The sequence below is a fragment of the Falco biarmicus genome, chromosome 1 (assembly GCF_023638135.1).
Source record: "Falco biarmicus isolate bFalBia1 chromosome 1, bFalBia1.pri, whole genome shotgun sequence".
NCBI lineage: Eukaryota > Metazoa > Chordata > Aves > Falconiformes > Falconidae > Falco > Falco biarmicus.
Window position 1 is genome coordinate 37,145,526 of NC_079288.1, and position 19,851 is coordinate 37,165,376.

Genomic DNA, 19,851 nt, shown 5'->3' on the forward strand with positions numbered 1-19,851 from the left:
CCCAGAACACATGGGTGGAGTTTTTAAACACCCAGACCTGCAGCGCCTTGCCAGCACCCTTAAACCCGCCAAGGAACTCACATCAAGGATCGGCCCGTTGCAGTAGTAGCAGCGAGGAGAGAAGAGGTTGTGATAGTCCTTCTCGCAGTAGGGCTGACCATCCCGCTCAAAGAAGTTACGTGACCCAATCTCCTCCTGGCAGTGGGTGCAGACGAAGTGCTCAGGGTGCCAGGTTTTCCCCATGGCTGTAACTACCTGTTGGGAAGATAAATTATGAAGGACAACTCTATCTCCCTCTCCCCTAGACCACATGACAAGTTACCAGCTGGAGGTCAGCAAGAATGACAAGTTCTACTACTTAAGTGAGCCCTGGACTGGGGTAGCATGAAAACTGAATTACCTATCATCTCAGGAGAGGGCAGTCCCTCAAGGGCAGGGTAGAGGTCACTGGAGGAGCTTACAGCGTACCTAGCCAGTGGATAAATAGAGTACTTCAGTTTCTCCAGCATCTCCAGTCTCTTCAGCCTCACGAAACAGCCCTCCCCATTACTCCCAGCTGCAGCCCAAGATTCAGCAATGTGACAGCACCTTCAACTCACCTGCCCAGCGATAGGCTTCTTGCAGGCCCCACAGACACCTTTGGCAACCGTAGCTACACCCAGTTTGTTCAGGTCAGACTGGAGACTTCCCAGCATGGTGTCCAGCTGACTGCCAGGCTTGGAGGCTGTGGATGGAGGGGAGCTGCTCCCGGCTTTCCCCTGCGCCATGAACTGCAGGGAAAAGAAAACAAAGACCGTAAGGTGAGTGTGCTGCGCTCACAAGATAAATGCCTGCTGTTGTCGCCAGTGGCTCCTTTGCAGAGACAGACAGGAGATTGCTAGGAGACAGCTACGCTCTCTGCAGAAGCCAGTGAGAGCCAAGATCAAGCACACACATGTATTCTGCCCATGCAGAGACATGCAGAGACCCTGGGATGTATAACAGCAGAGCTGTGAACTGATGATTTGATTTTCCTCCACTGCGTATACAGCAGCAGTCACCAGCACGTCCCAGGCAGTACAGTGCTCTTTAAGCCTCTGCCAAATATCACCCTTTACCTCATCAGTTCCTGGCCAGCTGACAAAGCAGAGGCACCATCCAGAGGGGCCCTTCCCCTTGACCTCTCTCTGTTCCTATGCTGTTGCTCTCTCTCAGTTGTCACTCTCTGCTCTGTGACAGAGATTCCCCCCCCCCTTCCTCATCTCGTTTCCCCTTCAGTTAGAGCTATCTCCTTTCCTCTCCCTCCTTTTGCACCACCTTCTGCAGATCTTTCTGTCATGTCTCCTCGGCCCCCATCAGGTGGCTCTCATCCCACGCCTGAGCTAAGCAAGTGGAAGCAGGAAGAAAATAACTCCCTTTTCAAGTTGCCTGCTGTTTACCTACAGAGAGGGCAGTGCATCCACAGCAGAGACCTAGCAGACAGGACTGCAACAGAGACTGCCACGTCTATTGTCAGACCGCTGGAAACGCATGGAGGTGGGGGGAAGAGGACTAAAATACTTTTCTCAGAGGCTGTTTCTGAAACACTACCACTGTACACACAGCTTGGAAAGGCTTCACAGAGGAGGGGGAGAAACGTTTTTAGGTTCGTAACCCTGTGTTACGAGAGAACAAAGCGTATGTTCTCTTTGGCCACACAGCCCCTGTTGCAGACAAACCACAATAATCAAACACAGAGCACTTTAGCTGACTTCGCACTGCTATAGCTACTGTCAGGTTTAGAGACCCAAAGAAGTCCCTCCCCAAGATGTTGGTATGGAGCTCATGTTTTCTCTTACTAAGGGGATAGATTAAAACGGACATAAAATCTACACTTCATAACAACCCACCAGCCTGCTGCCAGCCCGGCCAGGAGAGCAGGGACACGCTGAAGTGCTTCAGAGCCCTGGCAGAACCTGCCCTTCCAGCCACAGGAGGAGCTCTATTCCCCATCCTGCAGCTGGCTGTACTTGCAGTCGACTAGTTTACTCAATGACAAACCCTGGTTTCTACTTGTTTGCATAAAAATTCTCATGACATCCATAATTTTAGCTTTTTTACACTCACACATACAGACACTCATCAGCCTTGCCTTGCATGCAGCATGACTCCCAAGGGAAGCCAAGGCACAGCTTTTCCCTTCCTCTCGCCTCCCAGCCAGCCCATAACGAGCGGCCAGGCCAGCCTCTCCGAGTCCAGCAGCACAGAGCAGCCTCATCACACCCCCATGTCCCGAGCCTAAAACAAACCCTCTGCCACACAGCAGTTACTTGCTACCAAAGCGTTACGGTGACTGTCTCCAAAGCACATCATTGCAAAGAGACTTCTCACAGAGAGAAACAACAGAGCTTTGCATACCAAGCCAGGCCAGAGTCCCAGGACAAAGCCAGGGCTTCCTGCACAGCACAGCAGCAGGAAAAAGGCTGCACCTGCACCATGTCAAAAGAATTGTATCTTCTCTCACTTTAACCAGGGGCTTGTGGCTACCAGGCAAGGGCAGGCACACATGCCACACATGAAGGATAAATACCATCTGGACAGAAAGGAGATGAGATTAATTCGACATGTAGCAACAGAGCACTTCACCCTTGCCTGTAGGGACCACATACTCCTGCAAGCCACAGCTAATGTCAGTACAGGCACACCCACCTGTGCCCACTACAATTTCTAAAAGTACAAATTCTAAAATCAAGCCTTCTTGAGAGCCCACAGATGAGTCCCTACCTGAAAGAGCTTTGCTCCCACCTCCTGCACACAGTGCCTGCTGTTTACAAGGGACACTCAGCACAGCAGCCACATAAATTCATCATGCAAAGGCTCTTCAAATTCCCACCCTTCACCCACGAGATCTGCCATCACTCAAGTCCAGTGAGGAGCTCTATGAGCAGCAAACCATGCACTACAGGACATGATCTACATTCACAGCACTGGGAGCTTTAGGAGCAGATCCCAGCAGCATCTGCAGCACACTCATCAACCAGAAGAGCACACCATGCTGAGAAAACAGAAAGGAGGTCCTGCCTTCTCAGGGGCAGGGGGGCCCAGGGGTGCATGAGCAGCCATCAGATTGGCACTGTAGATGAGGGGAGAAGCAGAGGTCACCTGAAAAGTACAACAGTTCAAGATGCAGAGGTGTTTCCTTGTTCACTGCTTGAGAGTCATTACGTACACGTAACATTGCACACCACTGCACTGCTCTCATACATTAAGACTTCTCACCATCCTAGGGCTACAGCTCTTCCCTGATTGTAGCAGGGAGATGCAGAACACAGCTCTTGATCATGTCATCTCCCCCCCAAAATCCACTCGCCCTGTGGACAGCTGTCCTTGCTCCTTCCAGTATCAAGACTTTTCCATCTTTTACTCCCCCCACTCCAACTACAGCCTGTGTTTCAGAGTTAGCTTCTTCATCTCAGAGGGAAATCGAGTCCCTGCTGCACAAAGTGATCATCAGGACAGACAGGAACCACACACCCCCCAACAGGTTACTGCACAGACATGTACTCTGCAGTGCCAGACAGGCAGCAGCTGGGATTAGATGTTGCCAATGACTCCTCTCTCCTACCTAGCAGTTCAGTACCAGCCTTCACCTGAACATTCTATCTACTGAGCTATCAAGTTGGGAGCAGTAGCTGGACTGAAAAACATGGCTAAAAAAGCAAACCAGAAGAGAGAAGCCTGCCTGCATCTGTGGGAAGAAAGCTTCATCTTCAGTCTGACAGCCAACAGAAACAACTGTCTTGGTGCTAGGGGTCCAGGTCTGAGGAGAACAGGAATGCCTAGGACCTTCAGAAGGAGAGGTGCCCACAACAGAAAGCTCATGATAATCATCATCAGAAGTTTCCCACTGGAAAGGAGGCTGGGGAGGCAAGCTGAAGGAAGAGGAGGAGACTAGACTAGAGGCTGGGGTAGATGGCACATGGGAAGGCTGAGGTGGGACCGGAAGGAAAGGTGCAGGGCCAGAGACATGAGAGGGAGCAGCATTAGCAGGGACTGTCTTTGCAGCTTCTTTGGAAGGCTGGAGCGGGGGAGAGGCTGGAACAGAGACCGTCCTCCTTGGGGGAAGTGGGGATTCTGGAGGAAAAAACACCTAGAAAGACATGGAGGAACAAGAAAGGTGAATAAATCCAAAGAGGAACCCACAAGCACTTCCTGCAACAGGAAGGTTTATTCTTACCAGTACGTTAATCTAAGAGTAAAAAGCAGCCAGAAAGAGAAGGGGAACTAGAAAACATGTTTCCCTGTGTAGCTCAAGGAAGAGCACCATCTTATACCCAGAACTTCCTGCACAGGTACAGCACTGGGGAAAACAAAGCATGCCTCTGACAGGCTTCCCAGTGTGGTTTTAAAAATAAGCCCCATGTGGACATTTGACACGTGGTAGTAGCTGACTGCCCAGACAGACACCAGCACCAGCACCCTCAGATCCCACGCCGATTCTTAAACACCAAGAACTAGGGACCCACATGCCAGTTCCCTTTTCAGGCCACACAAGGGTGAGCAGAAAGCGTTAGTTCTTCATTTCATGTTGCTTAGGTCACTCAGAAACTTAATCTGCACCTTCACACAATGCTATCTGGGCAGAGGGACATACTGGAATTTCCCAGCATGTCCCTGCCTTCTACCTTCTCTACTTGCTGTCCACTGTTCTGCTCTTCCCCTGGGGGTCTGGAAGTGTTAACGACCCCCTCTGTCAGCCAGTCACCCTGGTTTTTCCATTCTTCCTGTTCCTGTTTAGCGATGCCCAGTCTGTCCTGCAGCTCTCCAGTCAAGCGACCTTGAGACTCAGTCTTGTGCAATACGCCAGGACCTAGTTTACGCCTTGGAGAGAGGTCACGATACATTGGATGCACATTCGCTGTCTCTTTTGTCCTCTTGATTAAAGATTTAATCTAAATGACAAAGGTAATAATATCAGCAGAGAAGAGCAATGTCAGAGCAAGCCCCAAGATGCAAGAGCACAAACACAAGCCATTAGTGACAACTGCAAACAGGAAGAGTGATGACATTTATTCCACAATGCCAAAACTCCTCTTGGCACAGCCCAGAACAGTGACTCAGTGCAAGGAAAAACCCCGTAAGGATAATCACAGCAGCCAAAAATAACTATCTAGAAAAGGAAGGGAAAGATTAACCAGCAGGAAGCCAAGATAGGAGGTGCAGCATGACCACTCCACTGAGCATTAAAGAAACCTCAGCATCGCAAGGACACAGAGCAGCCTCTCTGCATTTGCCCTTTACAGGCATAAGATGCTGGGTCAGAGACATCTGGTGCACAAAATGTCCTTCTAGCACTGGAAGGAACACTAACAGCTCCAGTAACGAGACCTAAAAAGGTGAGCACAGGAGGGGAGCTGCCATCCCAAGTCAGGAACATCCTCGGTGGAACAAAACAGTCATTTTAACTTTTCAGAGGCCCTCTGCGGACTGAGCCTTACCCCAGTTAGGGAACAAAAGTCCATTTCACAGGGAAGTCCCTACAAACTGCCATGCTCCGTGCTGCTAACTGACATGCAGAAGAGACCACAAGATAAAGCAGAGGATTTCAAACCTCTGTGACATGCAGCTGTCAGTAACATTGCTCAGAGCTGCATGCTGTTAGTGTGGGTGAGCCAGGCACACTGACACCACACAGAAAATGTTAGTATGCTGTCAGAACAGTCTTAGCTAGGACTCATCCTACTCCTCCATTCATTCAGCGCCTGCCTGGCCTGATGCAGAAATCCTCTCAATGGGTGGTTTAGAGATGCATGGCAGGTCCCATTCAGGTTTCCAAATGTTCTCAGGAGATTCCAGAGTGACTGCAGAGCTTCTGAACTGCTCGTTTTCCTGCTCTTCTCTGGCTTTGTTCATGTCAGCAGTACCTGCCTTCCTAGGAATTCTCTCTCTGCCCTGCCTCTTCTTGATCAGATCAGGACAGCCATCTACCTTGGTTTCATGCAGTACTCCAGCTTTTAGCTCCTGTCCTTGCTCCACTACAAAGCCCAACTGGTTTTTAGTGTCTGGGAAGACATCCCACCGATCCAGGGCAACAACAGAAGGTTCATACACAGGATTCAAAACACTGTCATTCTTTGCATGTACCTCTGGCACTTGTGCAGGCAGCTCCAGGGCCCACAGCTCATCTAAAGCTGTTTCTGTACTTCTGCCCTGGGAAGGAAAGGCTGAATGGTCCCTGAATGCTCCCTGTTGATCCAGCTCTTTAGGTATCTGCCCCTTCCCCTGACCATTTAAAGCACTGGAAATTGGTACACTTGAGATTCTGGGGTCAGTTCTCTGCTCCTTCTTCTCAGTCTCTTTTGCTAAATCGTACTCCAGGCCTTGTGCCTCTACATTAGCAGATCTACACAGAAGTTCCAAACTGGAAGACGGCACAGCCTGGGGAGCATTTCTAGAAGAGTCAGGCTTCCTGCTCAGCCGACTCAAGCTTGCAGAGGTCATCTGCTCCCTATGAGTAGCATAACCAGAAGAGACCCGTGGTGGGGGCACAGGGGCTGTTTGTGGCAAACAGGGCACACATGGAGGAGCAGCAGAATGGCCTGAAGTAGGCAGAACTGCAGTGTTACTGCCTTCCTCAGTGCACAGGACTGCTGAGGGGGCAGATCCTGGCACTGCAGAGCCCCCACTCTGACTTGCAGAAGGGTGTTTGGAACAGGACAGCACTGTGAAACTGTGAGGAGTGTTGCTGGAGTCTGCATTTGCTGAACTGGGAAGAGGTTCTAGGGAAGGGTCAGAAATCAGAGACATAGTGGAACTAGTCTGCAAAAAGGAGACAGAAGGAATAAGGAGATAAAAAGATAAAGACAGAGGTAAGGGGAAGAAAAAAAACCAAAGAATTAAGCATTATAACAATCATGACCTCCAATTCCAAGAGTCACGCTGATCCAATGCCTTACTTCCAAGAGGAAGGAAAACGAGATATCAAAGAGCAGAACCAGTATGACATTGTGCAGCTACTCATATGAGATTATAGGAGATGAAGTTCTACAGCCACTGAGATTATTTTCCTATGCCCTCCTAAGTGATAGCTGATGTGTTCATCTGCAGCCATGATGGGGCATGCAATGGCCACTGGGAAGCCAGCTACCAACGCAGGAATGTCTAGACTGTGAGTAAAGGTCACGTTACCTCACTCAGTCAGGAATGTAAATTTTACACTTCAAAGCTGAAAAAAGCAATCAATGAATAGAACAAAGCATGACATTTTCTTCTTGATACACTAATAAAATGCTCCAGTTGACTGAGTTCATGGCAACAAAAACAAAGCTTCAGGGCATTCACAGCAAGAACAGATGACACAGGCTTTGTTGTATTCACATCACTAATCTCACCTTGGGCATGACACACTGAAGCTATACAAGTCTGTCAGTCACTCCATGCCCCTGTAAGCATTGCTTAGGTGGCTAGATTAGCCTCTTCCCCTTAAGCCAAAGCCTCCACATTTACACTGTAATAAAATCAATATTCATTTTGATCCAAAATACACTAACAAGAGCAACTGATACAGAGATTTTAGTTCTCCTTGACTTACCCGGTCTTTTGAAAACAAAAGATCATGGGTCCTCTCTTCCCCATTTTCAGTGGTTCCTGGCTAAACTCTAGGAGGCAAACTGGCATTACTCCTTTTTCTTAAAAAGGGAAAATCAGAACAGTGGCTTGGACAAGTTTGCACAGCAGGTCAGCTTAAGACCAATGCTGAGCCCTCTCGTTTTTAAAATCATATCCACAAGGGATTTCCAAAACCAAGAACTATCAAAACCTGCTCTGATTCTTAGTCACATTTTCCAAACAAGCTTCAAGAAGCTAGATGTTTATGCTCCAAAGTAGCTGGGCACATAACTTCTTAAGCCCATGTATGGCATCTCAGTCTCTACTTACCTTTTAGAGGTACTTATGAACAAAAGCATAAAATTAACCAGAACGTGCACTAAATCTGCCAGCAGATGGAAGAAATATATACCTTCAGCTGACCTAAGCTGCTACCATCCCAAAGGATCAGGAGCTGGCAAGCAGTCACACATTTGTGAAGTCACAACAGTAGTCCTGCAGGGAGACCATGTTCAAAAAGGAAAGAGCAATAGGGGACCACAATTCTTTACAGATTGCTCCTCCCCTTGACTAGCACAGCAAGACCCACAGTTACAACAGAGAGGAAAAGAACTAGCAAGTACATCCAATAGTAAAAATGAGGGCATTTCCCAATATTGCCCCCCCTCGTATTTTGCCTAAGCTGGACGCACCTGTAAAAGTAACCTGGTTTTATGATGTGGTTCACACTTAGTTTCCTGACTCCCTAAAATGAAGTCAGACATTTTCAAAGCACGACTAACATTTCATTCAAAAGCAAGTATTTCCAGCATACTGAAAGCATACTAGCTCCAAAATAAGAGCCATGATTAAACACTCAACAGTAACAGAATAGTTAAATACAAACATTTAGCTATGCAGTAAGCAGGTATTGTATTACACAGAAATGGCAGAGGTTGGAAAAAACAAGTGCATTAAGTAATTTCAGTGTCCACTGACTGATAAGCTAGATAACCAAAATCAAATGGATTCTGTAAGCAAAAAGAACGAGCAACTCATTAAAGCGAGCAAAAGATGATAAAAGGGTAATGTATCAGTCTGTAATAGCACCTTTTACTCTGGGCTCCATGAAAAAATCAAGTATCAGTACCTCCACTCCCCCATCTACTGCAACTTCTAGTACACTTCTAGTAGTACCAACTACCAACTCCAACTAATTACACATCATAACTTGGTTTTTCTGTCCTATTTTTTGCAACCACATGCAGGTCTGGTACCCGAACCTTTTATGCACCTTCGCAAAGTCTCCACTTCTCTCCCTTATATCCTGCCACCGGTAGAGACTAGAAACACATTTTTACAGACAAGCTAACACCACTATTTGGCACAAATAGAGGAGGTAAGAACAAAAAGGACCGAAGGGAAAATGAAGCAACCTGGGGGACAGGAAAAAAGAAAGTAACCATTAAAAAAGTTGAAAATGTCAGTGACAATATTAACAAAAGGAAAACAATCACAGAAACCATGTTCTTTGTGCTTCAGGAAGAATGTTTATACACAAACGAGTTCAACGCCTCACAAAAATACTAACGCTGTGTTCATAAAGCCCAAATCTCAAGATCTTGCTGCATGTTCACTCTCAGAGCTCAACCAGAAACTAAGCCAGGAAGGTGGACAGTATTACAGAATGCAGATAGTCTCTGTCATGCAGGTTTTATTGGAGTTGCACAAAGATTCTAAGGCCTTTTCTCAAGATTGCAAAGCATCTGAACACCTGCACTTAAACACATCCGCTCCTTGTATCTTGCAAGGAAAACATGTGCTGGGCAACATCATTCTTGATTGCCAAGAGCTCACCTAGGAGCAAAGGCCATAGCCAAACCACACCCAAACTTGTTTTCTGAGCCCTGGTAAAAGCAGCAGGGGCATGAAGCCATAGTGCTCAAGCTCCCCCAGCACGTGGAAGGAGCAAGGCAGGGTACGCCAGCAGTGCAGGTGGGAACTCTTTCCAGCTTCACAACAGTGCAGTTTTTCAGCCAGACTGAACAGACACTTGTGCATATCCTGCACTCTGCTCTAAGACTAATACAGAGAAAAGAAGGCAACACTACGCTCCCAGTATTTGCAATTGACTAAATACACACTACAGTAAGTCTAGAGAAAACAGTAACTCCTAGATTCTCACAACATGCAGTACATGTGCCAGAAATGGCAGCCTGAATTCAATTCCAGCAAGGGCAAGGCAAGCAAAGTCCCACAGAGCATGCATGCTCACTGCTGGGTTCTGAACTCATGCACTTGGTCAAAACTCCAGGTATTGTAATGAGCTTCACAAAACCCAGCGCACACATCAAAAACACTCACAGGAATGGTAGAACAGAGAGAACAACAAACAGCAAAGCTGTAACTGAATGGCCTGTCTACCTCTCCTCACAAAACATTCCTCAGCATTAGCTGTCCCACCTAAAGTCATGGTAGGAGGAAGTAAGAGTTCAGCACAGACAAGAAACACCAAGCATCGGAATTTTCCGTATGAGGAAAAACCAGAGTTAGGGACTTTCTTAGGATTAGAAAGCAGACTTCATGTATATGTAAGAAAGGCAAACCCAACAGCGATAACAAGGAGAATGTATTAGATATTTGCTTTCTACACCTCTCTCAGAACAAATTTAAGTGACTAATTCAGTAAGGCTATAAGCAAAGCAGATGAAAGTAGAAAGTAAGAAAAAAATATTTCTCATTTTGCTACTATTACAGGTAACTGAAGTGTCATGAAAATAAGCTGCATAGTTAATCATCTAATGCAAGAATGATAACAGACCTATGTGAATAAAGAACACATTATCCAAGTACATACGCCAAGTGCTTCACATATCAAGATGACTGTGGGCAAGTTACTCCTGAGCTTACCCTGTAATTGGATTTTTATGTGCTACTTGCAACTGAAATATCAGTTCTCATCCAATACAACAGTTCGATTTTTAAACAAAATTCTGAATAGTATTTGCCATTTTCTGCCCGCACAAGAAGCTCAGACTTTAATCCCATTTTGAAGTGACTAAGAGAGACTGTTTTAAGACGGAACTCTATGAAGTCTCCAGCTGCCTGATGCAAAGGATTCAGTGCTTACACCACAGATGTCTGGAAGATCCTCCTCAGGGAATGCACATCAGGGTAAAAATGCACTCCAAAGAGAAGAGCCTGGTCTCTTTCAGTAAGCAGACTGGTGTCCCATGCTCTCCTACTTTTTGTTATGCTGTAGTACAGCAAAATAATTCACCTCTTACTGAGCAGTAATTAAGCTCGTTATCTTTGGCAAACAGACAAATTGCAGAACCAAAGGAAAAACAGACCCCAGAACCACCTTACCCTCCCAGCAACAAGAATTTATAGCAGTCGAGAACACCTGCAGCAGCACTCTGAAAGCACAAATACCACCACGGGAAGTTTCTCAGAGCAAGTCTGGGAGGTGAAGAGGGCATTCTGGAGACCAAACAAGGTCAGCAGATGTGGCTAACAGGCAAGAGTCTGGGGGTGGGGAGGGACAAGACGAAGCACTGTCCTAACAGGGTACCTTGAAGTCAGAGAGAGATGCCATCAGCTCATCCAGTTCTCGCGTAGCTGAAGAAGCAGATATACGGGTCTGCTGCTGACTGGCGGTGACTCGCTGGGGGCTGCTCACCTCGCCTTGGCTCACAGTGATTGCAGGGCTGAAAAGGTGGGGGGTGGGGAGGGTGGGAGGAAAAGAAAAAAAGAGTGCATTTAAGCCTGGGAGAGCACTCCTAGACCCAAAGTCCCACTGCTCCACCAGGCAAGCACACAATGACAAGTTTCATCAGCGCTGCCCACCCTGGCCAGCCCTTCCCCAGACCCAGCTTCCACAACACACAGACCCCTGTCTCTCTGCCAAGTCTAACACGAGTATGTACACACACGCGCGCCATCCATTAATGGACAATGACCAAAAATTCATTTTGTCAGACAGTGGGTATTTGTGATCAGCTATAAATCTGAGTTTGAACAATTCACCTCTCATAATATAACATGTATTTTTCCACACAGGAGTAGATAAAAAAGCACCAGCATCTTCATGTGCCTGCTTGACTTCTGACCCTTTAGACAAAGCCCATCTTCCATCACTCCTGCAGCATCTGCCCCTACACTACAGTCACTATTGCCACAAGAGCCTGTCCCACGCCACTCAAGCCAGCAGCCACCAAACCACTACTCACACTGGACTTGGCACAGAGCTCTCCAGCTCATCCAGCAGGCTCTCCACGCTGGGACGCACATCTTCAATCCCACGTGCACCATTTCGCTTTGGCTTTTCTTTTGTAGGGGGTGCAGCCTTCCCTCCCACAGAGCTGCTGCTGCTCTCTGGGACAACATAGTGAGGTCCAGTCATGCTGGGCAGTGATGGGCTTCTGCTGGCTTCATCTTAAGAAAGAGGAGCAGAAAACAGCCATTCAGACTCCTAGGTCCATACATACATGCTAATCACAGGCAAGAGCAACAAAATCACAGGCAAGAGCAACAAATTGTCCAGAAATCTTGTGGAGCATCCATCTTTGAGGCTAATCAGAACTTAAGAGCACAAGGGCCTGAGCAACCTCATCTAACTTTGGAACTTTAGTTAGAGCCAGTTTTGAAGCTGGCCTCTCTTTGAGCGGGTGGTACACCACAGACCTCAACAGATCCCACCTACACCAAATCAATCTTCGATCAGGGGCTGGAAGGGTCTCCCCTCAGTAAGGATGTTGGAAGGAAAAAGCAGATTATCATTTTAAGAATCACACTATCCACTCATACCAAATATCTTGCTATACCTTACCTGCTGGAAAGCCACTTGTGGGATTATGTTGAACAGCATTCAGTTCCAGAAGAAGTCTGTCCAATTCTGAGAGGTTGCTGCCCAGAGAGGAGCTAGTCATTGTAGGAGATGGTTCTGCAGACTTCTGCTTGTTTGGGAAACTAAAGATAAAAGGGAAGTGTGAAACTTCGTCTATATACAGCAGAAGGATGGAGAGAAACTTACAATAGGTTCACAAAGTTTACACATGTATTCTTTTCAAGCTGATGCTTTTAGTTCTGGAGGAAAGAAGATGTGTGCTTTGTGAAATGACTACAACACATCCACTGCTTAGCCACATCTTCAGTTGTCAGTTACAAAGAAATAGAATTGATGGGTGGGGCCTCAGATTTTACAACCACGTGCTGCACAGCCCTGTAGCAAAGAGTTAACCATCTGCAGATCCAAGATGCACAGAACAGCCCAGAACCATTAGCTTGCATACAGGAAAATGACTTGTTTCTGCTGACATCACACCAAGCAGCAGAAACCTCCTCCCTGAAGCAAGGGAATGCACGGCTAACACAGACTGGAGAAAGAGGCAAATTACAAACCTCAAGGTATCAACAAGAAGTCAAAAGCAGCAGGTTATATTGTGGTAGCCTCTTGCAGCACTCAAGGTCTCTTTTTCAAGTCCTCAAACCTTTAATTTGGGGAACTCTAATTTTTAAGTAATTTGAAACTATTTTCTGCTGTGTTAAATAAGCAAGGCTTGAAAGATGTTTACCTGTGCACAAGTGTGTATAAAACACTGCCTGCAATAATTGCTTATCCTATACAGGTGTTCCCATTTACTACATACAACTGCAAACTGTTTCAAAGCAAGACTTAGCACCAATGCAGTGATTTTTTATGGTAATTACAGTCTTCCCATCATCAATGACAAGGCAATTATTTTCTTCTAGTTTTACATATAAAAAAGTAACTTCTAATGCTCTAGACGTTCTTATTTTATCAAGAAGATACTTTCCAAAATGGGAACCTCTGTCTTGTGCATACTATTACGTTAAGCTCAGGAAGTTAGTATGTAACAGGCTTTAGGACTCTGACACTGGAACACCTGTGACAATTACACAATTCCATAAGGGCAGTTATTATCTCTCTCTTCAAACCAACAGCAAAAAAAAAAAAAAAAAAAAAAAAAAAAAAAAACACAACAGAAAATCCAAAATGCAATCTGAGGAGGGCATACTTCATCCCAACCCAAGCACGCAAGTCACAATTCACACCAGGCCCTTGGTACAGGAGGACTTACAGCTGTAATTACCTCTATTTTGTATAACTGCATGCAGCCATCCGAAAAAATTGCAATTACTGCCTCCATTGGCCCACCTCTGGATATGCCTGCCTCTACCCAGAATTAGTTCTGGTTGAAAGCAGCTTCCTGCTCAGCAGAAAGAGCTAGGCATGGTTACAACACAACACCAGAGAAACACCAGTCTCCACACAGTAAAAAGGTACCCAGGACAGAGTGCACTGTAGAGGGCCATCACAGATGAAGTTCTGACAGCCTCTTCCTCACTCACCCCCACATCAGCAGAAAGTTCTTGTCTATACTGTACAGGCCGCTACTCCAACCTCTCAGTGTAAAAGCAGCTGTCTTTGTGAGTATAAACTAGTTATCTAACTATCAATCCACTACTGAGATTAAGAGTTTTAAGAAGTTCTAATTTACTTGAAAATTCATGTCACTGCACATCCCGCTAGGCCTCAGGTAACTGAATCCCCCAGGATAACTGACCCAAAGGCCACCCACCTCCTAAAGAACTTTTGTACTGCTTAACAGGGGGATGGATTTGTCATACTTGTCTCTGGATTGTATCCTTCACAACACAATCCAGATCCTGCTCTGTCTGATGGGTCTTAACCTCTTCTGCAGCTGGAGCAAACCAAAGGGCCAGGTCAATGTTTGAAATGAGTATGAAAGTTACAGTGGCCTCTTACAAAGAGGTAATCAAAAACTACACAAGGCAACATAACATACTCAGGGAGCACTGTTTGTTTCCCCTTATAGAAGGCAGCACGAGCAACAGCAGGCTCAAGTTGTGAGCCAGGCTTCTCTCTTAACAGGGACAAGATACCTGTAGACGTGTTCCTCTTCACTGGCACGGGGAGAAGGAGAGCTGAGCCCGTCTCTAGGAACAGAGGCACTGGAGCTTTTGGCACTACAGCTGTATATAGGAGACTGGGACTGAGGCTGTGGAAATGAGATTTGTATTGGAAACAGAATACAAAGCAAATGTACACTACTGCACTGCAGCCCCACACATGGATAGTGCAGAGCAAAGCCCTGCAGAAGAAGAAAAAAAAAACCCCACACTCTGCTATATAGCCAAACCAGCCTCCATCAGATGAGCTACACAAGGAAGAACTGTTCTCCACTTGCTTCAGATTTGCCTATGAGTCGCAGATCTGTGCTGGAAACCCCCAGTCTGATTTCCACAGGCTACAAGACAGATGACTAACACTAGTCTCATCATACTACCATTTTCTCGGAACAATGACAATGGGTTTCAAATTATTTTTTGCTCCAACTAGTTAGTTCTATTAAAAATCCACACCTCTGTCCATTTCCCCACTCTGTTCATAGCCAAATTCATCCTCGCTTCTCGCTGTTCCCTCCTCTCATCTACTTTGCGAGATACTGCACACCAACAAAACAAGCAAGCACCCTCCCCATCCACACACATTCACTTACCTGCTGGTGGATGTATCTGGATACGTTGGGTTGCCACTGGTCTAAGGGGTCAATCACAGTGCCATTCAGGGCCTCATTGGAAGGTGGCGGAGGCACTGGAGGTGGCACAGCAATCTCCTGATATGTGTGGTTTCCAGTTGGATAGGAGTAAGGCGTTTCCTCCGTTAGAAACACTGGTCGTTTGGAGATATGTGAGGTGGTGGATTCCAGGTCTGCCAGTAAGGCATCTGCAGGAAAGCAAGGAAAACAAAAACAAAGTGGTAAAATTCTGGACTACAGCTTTTTCTTTTGTCTCATTCAGGATACCTGTATCAGGTGGTCTTTGGGAAGACTTCGTCTATACTAAATGCCCTGAAAAACATTACTGCAGCCCAGGACTGAACAGGTTAATCAAACTTCTCGTACAAAGAAAACGCCAAGAGGTAATAAAGCAGCCAGAAAAACAATGTCAGTCTCAGATTTTTGTCTTAACTGGAAAACCACCCAACAACAGGGATCCGTTGTCTCATTGCACCCTGCACCAGAGCAATGTAGGAGAAACCTGCCCAGAGATCAACTCGCAACAGGATATTGACACAGACTAATTACAGGCTCCACATCATCACAGAATCATTTACTGTGGCCGCAGGCAGTGCTTTCTGCAGGAAACAAGATCGCAGGAGGGGTTTTCTCCAGAGTCTAAGGTAGGGAAGAAGCATGAAACTTTCAAATTAGTCCATCAGTGCAGCAGGAGTATGCCTTTCAGTTTTCCTAACAAAAATCCCCCTCGGCACATCACACAAATAGTTAACTAGTTTCCAGAGGCTGCCAGGTAAATGAAATTTCTTCTCCTGGAAACAATTCTCAACTTGCTGGGTGGAGACTGCTCACAAATTCCTGAAGAGAAGAAAAACTTCCATCAGCTAGAAACACCGTCACTCATGCCAGGCAGAGGAACCCACGTCACACAGTTAGCACCTCTCAGAAATCTTAAAGCAGGAAAAATGCTCTTCCTCAGAGACGGAGCATGAAAAGGCATTCCCACATTTCTGGATTCCTCCCTGCAAACTATCCTCTGCCCATCCCCAATCCTCTGCAGTGACTCACAGGCAAAACCTGACGTGTTGGACCTTCCGTCCTGTAAACCCACCCTGCGGAGCCCACTGCAGTCCCTGGTGGGGGAAACTCCAGTGAGCGACTGCAAGTCTGCACTGTACTCACTTTCTAAAGAAAGCCTCACTGGCCGAGTGCCCAGCTTTCCACCGGGGCAGCAAGCTCTAGTGCACACCTCTTTAAGGCTATTAAGAGAGGATCTGGTTCACTAGGGACATCAGCGCTCTCCGCTGTAAAGAGCATCAGAACATACCTGGCAGGTCCCTTTGGAGATGTGGAATTCAGCCAGACAACAGTAACACAACTTGGGCAGAATTATGAGAGAAGGCTCTCCGAAACCTCCTGGATCTCCCTCCCTTCCACGCAGACCTGACTGTCTTCAGGCAGTTTCAGTTATTGGATCTGTCTTTCTCCTCCCACACACAGCAGGTACCTGATACTCAGGTTTGGGGTGTGAGGGCTCAGCCTGAGTGTAGCCATCCTGCAGTACCCTCCATCTGAGTCACAAGGAGCTGAAGTTACCAGGTGGCACCAAGAATAGCAACTGAGCAACTGCTTGCCCTCATGGCTGCCTACCAGCTCTACGAGGACAGCTCAAAGCCACTTCCTGAGCAGGCCAGGCCACATCAGCCAATGCACTTAGCAACCCTTCAAGAAAATGTATTAAAGGGTCAAATGGAGGACAGTACTATTGCATTACAAGATGAGGAACGTGCTTTTTATATTCACTCTCTTCCACAAAACAAAGCATCACAAAAGAGAAGCAGCAGTCCTGCCCTCAGAGAACAGAATACAGTCATTAGCAAATTAAAGACTGTGTTAAATTAATTCTATACACCTTCCATTTCATCAGAAAAATGCTCCACATTGTTTAAGCCACAAGCATCTTCCTAGAGGAGCCAAAATACCCCAGAAGCAGATTCTCCAAAGGGATACAAGCTTTCCGCAGCTGGGGAAAAATTAACTTAATCTTTTTAAGCAAAAGAACAGCTGGTGGATTCCAGGGTGAAAGGCACATACCTCAAGGGAACTGCTGAAGAGCTGTGATTCTTTCAACCAGACAGGTCCTATGACTGGAGGTTTCGTGCACACAACCTCCACGAGAAGTGCTATCCGAGAAGGTGTGGTTTTTGCTTCTCCCCACCAATGACAAAGGCAAATCAAACTCCACCAGGAAGCGAAAATCCCATGAGGGTGTCGGGCTCCTCCAACCCCGCAGACAGGACCCAAACCATTTTACCACGCTCCACCCCCAGCCCTCACTGCAGGACAGGCAGATGTAACCATCTCGCCACAAAATTTGCCTCCTCTGCTCAGCAGTCTGCTGAATGAACCACTGGACAGAACCCCACTGATTTTTATTAACAGCACAGAAGTGAGTTCAGCTAGATTTACTGGTTTATTTTTACAAGTCTGCAAGAGAAGAGGGGTCTGGAAGTAGCAGGAGCACTCTACCCCCAGGTTATGAAGGAGTTAAGGAGGAGACATTACAGTTTAATGATTAACTTCCCCCATACCCTCCCCCTTCCTGACTTGAGCAAACAAGGCAGAGCTGAGGAACGGGAAGCAGAGGGAGGAGAAAGGGCTGGAGAGAAATCACTCGGTTACTCAAACTGCACTTCAACTTTACAACTGATATCGAAGCAGCTGCATGAAGGCACCACCCTACCCGGTGGGGCAGGAAAAGGAGCAAGCCGGGAGCAGGCCAGGCACTCACACACCAGTTTAGGGTGGCAAAGGACCCCTCCTTGTGCTTGCTCACCCCCATGTTCTGCAAAGCCAGGGTCCACCCTTTCTCACGACCCAGTCACTCCCTCCAAGCTCACAGCCAGAGGGAAGGTCTTCCCTATCTGCGTCCATCCCCGTTGCAGCTTCCAGCCACACAAACTGTTCTCTGACCCAATCCCACCAGCAACTACAGTTCCCTGAAGTTTTGCCAGACTGGGAAGTTGCACCCCATTCAAAGGGTCCAACAACGGCAGCAGAACTTCCCCGAGCAGTGCAGGGCAAGAGCAGTGGTGCCTGCTCAGTCCACCCCACCTTGTGGGGCTTCACCCTGTGAGAGGGAAGCGGCTGCCAGCTCCCTTGGAGGTCAGCCTGAGGAGTTTTGCAGTCCAGAACTGACTGAAGACAATTAATCAAAACCTAACCAAAGGGATTAACGTTTTGGTTTCCGTGCAGCACCTCCTCCCAAGAGGTCCCAAAAGTGCTGCGCACTCAGGATTTACGCAACTTTTTAACAGTACCAGAAGACGCTGAGCTAAAAGATGGGGGGAAAGAAGGGATACATCACTCACACTCTTTCACAAAAGGGACCAGGCAGCTGTAGCCTGATTAACTGTTAACAAAGATGCTGTGCTTTGAGAAATGCTGTGCCTCACGTTACAGGATTGAATTCACTACAGTGACCGCTCCCTAAATAGAACATTAAATAAATACTTATATAGAAATATTAAAGGTTCGATTGATTTTTTGGATAATGAAGCATTCCTTCCCAAGACAACTCCTGAGGGACACTGCTGCAGGAGATGTAAATGAACCAGTTAGCCCACCCCAACCCACAGGAAGCAGTTGGCAGGATCATCCTGACACACTGATGCGGATCAGATCACACAAGCACCCACCATCAGAGGGCACCACGACATCCTTACATGGACAGAAAGATGAAACCCGCCAGGGACAGCTAACTTGGCAGGAACTTCACCTCACTTGTTCATCCCCACAAAGTCAGGAACCTGTCCCCGTTTTAGGCACACAGAAACTTTCTGCGGGTGCCACGTGTGCTGCACCTCCCCACGGAGACATGCATCTACACACCAGCACACACTGCAGCATCTCGGACTATCTGTGGGAACAACCACACACACTGACCACGCCAGTTTTACTGCTGCCTCAAATACTCTCTAACATACTATAGACACAGCTCTAGGAAGCAGAAGCTCCCCAGGTTAGAAGATCAGAGATTCATTTATCTCTAGAGGACAGATATAACCATTTTGTACCAATAAACTAAACCAGACAGGATTATACTAGATCTTTAAGCCACTGCTCCTCCACAAGACTGATCACCCCTCCTTCCACTCTCACCCTACAAGAAGCTCCTAACACAACCCACAGACAAAATCTCAACTCACAGACACATGCATGGAGCAGAATCACAAACTCACTTCCAAAGGCTCAGTAGGGCTCAAGGTACCTACAGACATGGGTGATGCACACAGAAATTTGTATTTTCCACTCTATTAACAGCATGCTGCTCAGTGGGACGTGGAAGAGTGAGCGATACTTGCTGGAACACCACCAGTCCAGAGAATCCTGCTTATTATCATATGCTGGTGCAGTCACACAGCTAATAAAACCCTAACTCACTGTCCAATGCAGCACGGTGCATCTCAACACATGCATGCCTGGGTACTCTACAGGCTCAGGTAACTTGGCCAAGCTCCTGGTAAAGCTGCATGCCAACATGAGACAGAGGCACAGAATGACAGAGTCCTCCTCCCTCCACTGGGCAACCCAAAAACTACACACTCAATTGAAGTAACATTCAGGCCAGAAAGATACTCAAACCACATCCTCCCCAGTATGGGAGAACATTTGTGTTTGCCTTCAAGTGGCTTTTCTACACAGATTTTCCTGCGGAGGAGGGGCAGTTAAAGAATGGTAC

The 19,851-nt window shown here is 47.0% G+C and overlaps 1 protein-coding gene across 4 annotated transcripts in view; it reads right to left on the reverse strand.

Moving 5' to 3' along the window:
• The window catches only part of PXN (paxillin), a 51,905-nt gene that overhangs the window by 6,644 nt on the left and 25,410 nt on the right, over positions 1-19,851 (reverse strand). For 3 of the 4 annotated variants that reach the window (XM_056337127.1, XM_056337137.1, XM_056337153.1), the window contains 7 exons: positions 15,093-15,319; positions 14,476-14,591; positions 12,377-12,516; positions 11,778-11,982; positions 11,120-11,255; positions 600-770; positions 82-255 (listed from right to left, as the gene is read on the reverse strand). In XM_056337127.1, the coding sequence (XP_056193102.1) occupies positions 82-255; positions 600-770; positions 11,120-11,255; positions 11,778-11,982; positions 12,377-12,516; positions 14,476-14,591; positions 15,093-15,319 (1,169 nt within the window). Of the gene's footprint in view, positions 1-81; positions 256-599; positions 771-11,119; positions 11,256-11,777; positions 11,983-12,376; positions 12,517-14,475; positions 14,592-15,092; positions 15,320-17,204; positions 17,340-19,851 lie in introns of those variants that run through there. The other variant, XM_056337145.1, reaches the window with a different exon arrangement.